Here is a 6,886-nt window from a genome sequence, read left to right on the forward strand (position 1 = left end):
AAAGAAAGTACCTACCGTTGTTAACTAGGACGAACAGAAGGATGAATATGTAAGTAAATGTGACGAAGAAAGACACGACCAGCCACCATCTCATTGCTGACATCGTTGGAATAAAGCATGCAAATGTGAAGAAGGCCACTCCAGCTATTACAATGCAAATTTGTAGCCTCAGGGGAGAGTCACTGAATTCTGAACTGATTCCCTGTATACAGCCAAACTACATACCCCGATTATGCATGCATGAGGCAGTTGGCTTTCATGTATAATTTGCTGAGTGAATTCTCCTTTAGGTATCGCGCAGTAATTAGTTTTGGATTTTCAAAATTAACCAAAACTGTGTTTGCCGTTAATTCTAAACTGTAGGATTTAATAAAAGCACAATATTCTAACTCAAATTCAAAAGTTAGTTCTCAAGTTTACGGCGCGTTTAGTATTGGTTTTTATTCTTCATTTTTTTAATTTACGAAAAAATAATTGTTTAGTTGCAGCAATTGCTGTTGCATTTTTGCTTCCATTGGAAGCAAGATGAACATAATTGCTTTCTGAACTTATCAAAGAAAAGTTGGAAACAATGATTTCACGTTTCCAACGTATCACATCTTAACTCGTCCCCATGGCTAAGAGAGAGGGATAAAATCATAAATTACTCAAATTTATTTACACACTCAAATTAAAGTAAAAAAAATTTGGGTCGTTAAAAATAGTTACTACTCCACACACCAATTACACATACTTCTCTCTATTTTTCTGTTCAGATTCTAATTTTTACTTAGAATAAAAACTACTAATTCTTATTCTATAAAAATAAATTCAAGTACTTCATTTGAAAAACAATATCAACTGTACCCTTATATTCTTAACTCAAAAACTCTTCTCAATCAATGTTGGATATTCTCTCCTTAACATATGCAAGTAACTTTTTAAAATATAAAAATTGAGTAATTAGTTCAAATTATAGGGATTGAAGAAACATTAACCCATGATTTGCCATACCTTGAGTGATCGCGCTGCTAGGAGGATGAAACCTATGTTAGCCACAACAAGCGTCAAATATTGCAAAACCCACGTGACATAATACATTTGTCTTCCTGGAAAAAAGAGTGACAGTAAGAAATTAATGTTATCCCTTTCGGTCTGATGATGTCAAGTACTATAAATTTGACAAACTTTAAATTAATTAATTAGTACCATAATGATATCCCATAAGATTTCGGTATCTGATGAACCTTTGGCCATTAATGAAGTGAAATGCCGACAAGAGCCATTGAGTATAGGCCGTGTAAAGCGCTATAAGAAACATGCACAATATCCCCCATCTCCAGCCTAACGGCACCAATATAAGATTTGAGTAACTTAGTATGTATCCGCTGTTGAAGGAGATCACCAGCATCAACCCCATTTGTTGCCATAAATCTGCAAAGGATCAAAAATCAAGGAACGTTCACATAACCCTGCTCAAGAATTTCTTCCTTCTAAAACATCTTTAAATAAACCAATGATAACAAATTGTAGATAACGATAATGCAGACCTTGGCCAACGGTATGAGCTGAAGCGTCTCCAGAATCTTGGTTTTGACATTCATCTCTTTTGCCTGCAGCTTCAATGCTCAAAGCAGCTATGTTATTTGTTTCTTCCATGGTTGGTTTACAAAATTAAAACTTCAAAAGCGAGCAGCCGGGATTGGGATTTGGAAGGCCTATTAACAAATATGGACAAGGTTAGTTAATATTCCCAACTCTAGAGGAGCAGCTAAATAATATATATCTCGGTATATAAACGTGTATAGCAATAGAATATTTGTCTTTTATTTTATTACTTTTGTAGCAGTTGGGCAACTTGCACCGACTGCTGAGTAATAATTTATTCCCCTTAATAAGTGAGAAAGTTTTCATACTGCTACTGACTGCTATCAGCTGAAGAAGGCATAATTTTGTCCTCAATTTTTTTTTACATATTTAGTATACTTATTACTAAAATTAATTTCTCTTCATAGGTTTTGTTCGCCTTCAATGATTAGATATTTTAGTCATGGACTGTGAATAAGCAGAATAGAAATTTATTATAATCTCCTACTGATCATTGATGAAACCTCTGCAAGCAGTCGTCAGTTCATTTGGGAAAATTATATTGGACATTAAAGGTTCTCAAAACCTTAGATGCTAGATATAAAATACTTCAAGATTAAAGGATTGATAGAACATGGAGGTGTCATATTCCAAAAGGCACCAAACCATATCACGTGTCCATCTTGTCAAATAAAAAAAGTTTTTCCAGGAAAATAACACCTAAGCTATTTCGGGGTTAACACCAATCTATTCTGGGTGAATAACACTTAAGGAAAAATTCTTCCGGAGCTTATAAAAATGGTAAGAGGGGGGAATTAGTTCCGCAATCCATTAGTCTAAAGAAATCACACCCAAAGATCATACAAGTAAGGAAACACACAAGGCCGGAATGTCCTTAGATTGAGGGTTCAAAGCAAAACCTTAAATCCACATCACCCATCACCTATAAATAGAGACTCATCTCTAAGAGAAAGGGGGTCTTTGGCCTTTAAAAATCATTGTTCATACTTAGAGAGAGAAAACTCATTTTCTTCATTTTTTTTCTTTATTTAATCTTGATCAAACACTAACTTGGACGTCGGAGTACCTTTTTCAGGTACTCACCCCTCCGGAATCGAGACCAACGATCGTGATAAAGTTCTCCACAAACTACAAATATATGTGAAGGTACAAAATTACAGCCCTTTTAGAACAATATCTGATTCCTCTGATTGAACTAGAAGAAACTTGAAATTTTATTGAATCCTTGTTGATTTGACTTGAATGTGTTCCCACAAGAAGCACTCTGACACTAAGTGAGTGTTTGATTTTCGAAGATTTAATGAAGAATAAAATTTCGCTTAACTCAATTTTTGGGAATTTGGTCATGATCTTTTGGCTCCTATTTATAGAGAAGAGATGAGTGAATAGCTGAAAAATATATTTCAAATCTGAATCCTCGCCGTCCGTCTTCTTATCTTTTTGTCCATTAGATCTAATAATTTTTTTTTATCTGTATTCGAATCCTCAGCACGTGGTTTCATTAGTAACCAAGTGTTGCAACTTATAAATTTTTCTAGATTATTTATTGTTCATTTTCTCTGGGTTTATCATGTGAGTCATCTGGTGAATATTAACCTTTAAAATGGGGTCAATTATTAATAATATCTAGCGTTGATCTCAAATTTAGAATTAAAGTAGATTGCGACTATATCGATTTAATTTTAATCCAGGACCACCATATGATATATCAATTAATTCAACTAATTTTTAATAGACAGGTAGTACGGTGTAAGTCACTATATTTTTGTGGCACTCACAAACATATATGACTTTTGTTTTGCCTTGTTTTGTTTTGTTTTTTTGGTCTAATCATTGTCCCTTCCCAGCATAATTTTGAACTCACCAGAAAATCCTCATATTGAATCAAAGAACCGCACGACAGCATCGATTTAAAATTTCTTAATTAATGTCACTTTTATTAACGCATTTTGAAAAGAGAACAAAACAATAGATACTATAATCTGTGTCAATTCATCACCAAATCTCGAGCTAATTTTGCATCATTATTCCTACTTTAAATTTTCAATCAGTTGTATAAATTTAGCCTTAGTGCACATCAATCATATATATTTCATAATTTGTGGTACATATAACTTAACTTACAATGTTGACATATATATATATATTCATTACGCATCAGCGAAAAAACTATAGTCTTGAATATGCTTAACAACAATCCTGACAGCAGCAACTGTAGTTGCTATTGTAACCAAAGTAAAAAACAGAATGTTGAACCAATGCCATGCCTTCTTCTGTATTGTAGATGCCTTTGCCTTAGCCTGCAACAAACAAAAAATATATATTTAGTTACTTGAATTTTTTTTTTTCTCTGACTTGTTTAATTAGGAGTGCGTAGAGAGAGAGAGAGAGAGAGAGAGAGAGCAAGTATACTAGTTAATTACCTTAATGAAGACCATGCTCGGAAAGACGAAGGTTAGAGGAATGAGCGAAAATGATCCTATCACGTTGATAAAATCCCCAAGGAAAGGAAAAGCTGCAGCTACAAATATATTTGCTGTGAAAATAACCCCTCGTACGAAAAATCTTCGTTTGATGTTTTCTCGAGAAAACATGCTCTCTTCCAGCACTAGGAGCTTTGTGTCAAGGGTCTCGTAAACTGGCGAAATAAACACCTATATATATATATATATATATATATATATATATATATATATATATTTATATATTCGTTATTAGTGTTTACATATATATATGTTGATCCGAAAGAGCATTAAGTTATATATGAAAGACATGGTCAATCTTACATGTTGGGAGACTAGAGACTGCAGGAACACTGCGGCATTAACAAAGACCTTGATCCATTTAGCGCCACCTATCTGTTCGGGGAGGTACACGGATACACTGGAGCCGTAAGCCCAGTATCCTATGATAGTGACGCCATAATAGAACAAGAGCCCCACTGTGTACTGTGAATACAAGGCTTTCCTCATGTTCATGACAGCAGGCTGGCGCAGAGTCGACTGCGTTTAATTAAATTTGGTCTGTCAGTTAATTAGATTTTGTATACAAATCGATTGTTGATAAACATCGCTGATTCTTAGTTAATTAATTAACCTGCATCTCCGGAATCATGCCAGCGGCGTTGGCAACGATGATCGCTGACATGGCACCGATAGCGTTGTATATCTTGTCGGTTTTGCTTCCTTGAATCTCGTAATCTCTACTTTTATTGGATGTGCCTTCAAAACCCAAATTTTTACAATTTATTAGTTCTAGTTGGTAGTCATGTGATACGTTTTTTCAGTGAATATTTACTTAATTTCAAAGTTTCAATTCCAAAATGGAAAAAGATTCCTCTTTCTTCTTAGCAAGATTCCAATAAGTCATTGCTGATTAATAAATGCGAGGGTCCAGTAATAAATGCTTAACTTTATACTATTGGTATAAAATTTATGAAAACTTAAAAAGAAATCATGCACAATCAATAAAATTTAAATTTCAGACCAAACAACAAAACAACCAACCGTCAAAGTCGCTTTCTTTTCTTTAAAATTGGACAATCTTCAATCTCAGTAGATAGATGCTGTCATGCTGTCATTTTATTGCACATAAATGCTATGACTATTTTTTTGCCTTAATTAATTTTGAATTACTGTTTACGAAATAATACTTTTTAAAATATTCTTATTTTTGTTTAAAAAATTAAAAGAAATAGGGATACTTTTGGGGGGAAAAAAAGTTTGTCTTCTTAACAAAAGTGGAGAATAAATTGAGATTTATAATTATTTAAGGGTATTCTAAAAATTATCATTTCACTAGATCCTTTTTATAAAAAAAAAAAAATTATTAAGCCTCACTCTCGCTCAGAAATTTATATAATTAAGAAAAAAGAAATTTTCTCATTTAAAAATTCTATGAAGTATGATTCATGCATAAATTGAACTTGGATTAAAAATAAAAATAAAAATAATAATAATAATAAATACCTACCGTCTCTAACAAGGATCACAAGAAGGATGAGTACGTAAGTAAATGTGATGATGAAAGACACGGCCAGCCACCTTCGAATAGCTGACATCGTTGGAACAAGATTGGCAAAAATGAAGAAGGCCAGTCCGGAGATTAAAATATAAATTTGTAGCCTCACGGGAGAGTCACTGGATACCATGTTGATTTCCTGTGCGCAAGCAAATCAGTATCCCTTATCTCTTGATCATTAATTTTATTCGTGCATAAGGCAGCTGGCTTTCAGTTTCAGATATAATTGGTCATACGTACCTTCAGTGATCTCGCCGCAAGTAGGATAAAGCCTATGTTGGCCACCAAAAGGGTCAAATATTGTATGGCCCAAGTGTAATAATACATTTCTCTTCCTGGAGAAAAGATTAAGAAATTAACTTTAGTAGACGAACACGGAAGTAAGAATTAGTTAAATTTTCAATTATGTACCACCACGGTGGTGTAATATCTTTAAAATTGTTTTATGAAAGTTCAAATCCTGATTCCTAAATTTTGAAAAACAAAAATTAGTTAATTACCGTAGAGATAGCCCATAAGGTCTCGGTATCTGATGAATCTTTTGCCATCAATGAAGTGAAATGCAGACAAGAGCCATTGAGAATAGAGGGAGTAAAAAGCCAAAAAGAACATGCACAAGATCCCCCATTTCCAACCCAACGGCACAAGTATAAGAATTGAGAAACTTAGTATGTAACCGCAGTTGAAGGTGATCACCAGCATGAATCCCATTTGTTGCCATGAATCTGCCAAAGAATATAATTCAAGGAACACCAAATTAAGCTCCTCGATCACTGAAGAAATTAAGTATTTTCCTGCTTCCAAAACATTTCTTAAAAAAATCTATATATGATCAGAAACTGTAAAGAAAGGAACAATAATACAGACCGTGGCCAACGGTGTGTGCTGAAGTGGCGCCAGATTCTTGATTTTGAGATCCCTTTGTTTGGCCTTCTTCGATGCTTAAAGCAGCAGCTTCGTTGTTTGTTCCTTCCATAATTGGTTTACAAATTTAGACCTCAAAAGCCAGCAGCCAGGGACTGGGAGGCCTTTTAACAAAAAATATGGACAACATTTATTGATAATAATTGTCACAATGTACGTCACTTCGCTTCGCACAAACACCATACACGTGCCCCATATAATAATAATAGGGTAACAGGCCTTTAACATCACGATAACTTGCACGTACAGTCTGCAGAGTCAGTTTTAAAATAGCCCTTGAAGTCGGCAAGTATTTAATAATTCTCAACTTTTTACCACTTCTATAGCAATGATTAATAGTACCAGTTTTCTAATT

General features: G+C 34.0%; 2 protein-coding genes across 2 annotated transcripts in view; both read right to left on the reverse strand.

Annotated features, from left to right (window-relative positions):
• LOC18048264 (probable proline transporter 2) overlaps positions 1 to 1,638 on the reverse strand; it is a 2,863-nt gene extending 1,225 nt beyond the window's left edge. The window contains exons 1-4 of the mRNA XM_006439905.2: positions 1,530 to 1,638; positions 1,189 to 1,413; positions 994 to 1,088; positions 16 to 202 (exon numbers count right to left, since the gene is read on the reverse strand). Coding sequence (XP_006439968.2) covers positions 16 to 202; positions 994 to 1,088; positions 1,189 to 1,413; positions 1,530 to 1,638 — 616 coding nt within the window. The remainder of the gene's footprint in view (positions 1 to 15; positions 203 to 993; positions 1,089 to 1,188; positions 1,414 to 1,529) is intronic.
• Positions 1,639 to 3,737: 2,099 nt separating this feature from the next.
• LOC18047579 (proline transporter 1) lies at positions 3,738 to 6,631 on the reverse strand. Its single transcript, XM_006439907.2, has 8 exons — positions 6,475 to 6,631; positions 6,108 to 6,332; positions 5,848 to 5,942; positions 5,560 to 5,746; positions 4,684 to 4,808; positions 4,374 to 4,589; positions 4,011 to 4,241; positions 3,738 to 3,887 (listed from the first exon to the last, which is right to left on the reverse strand). Exons 1-8 carry the CDS (start codon positions 6,581 to 6,583, stop codon positions 3,738 to 3,740), a joined length of 1,338 nt encoding a protein of 445 aa, XP_006439970.1. The 5' UTR covers positions 6,584 to 6,631.
• Between the last annotated feature and the right edge of the window lie 255 nt (positions 6,632 to 6,886).

This window comes from Citrus clementina, unplaced genomic scaffold, assembly GCF_000493195.1.
Source record: "Citrus clementina cultivar Clemenules unplaced genomic scaffold, Citrus_clementina_v1.0 scaffold_3, whole genome shotgun sequence".
NCBI lineage: Eukaryota > Viridiplantae > Streptophyta > Magnoliopsida > Sapindales > Rutaceae > Citrus > Citrus x clementina.

What these genes read in the sequence shown, in the direction of transcription:
- LOC18047579 (XM_006439907.2), bottom strand. Translation starts at nt 6,583, where the DNA reads ATGGAAGGAACAAACAACGAAGCTGCTGCTTTAAGCATCGAAGAAGGC. An exon ending in TGTGATCCTTGTTAGAGACG is followed by an intron (nt 4,809 to 5,559) that starts GTAGGTATTTAT and finishes TGGGTTTTGAAG; the next exon opens with GCACATCCAATAAAAGTAGA. An exon ending in CGAGCATGGTCTTCATTAAG is followed by an intron (nt 3,888 to 4,010) that starts GTAATTAACTAG and finishes TGTTTGTTGCAG; the next exon opens with GCTAAGGCAAAGGCATCTAC.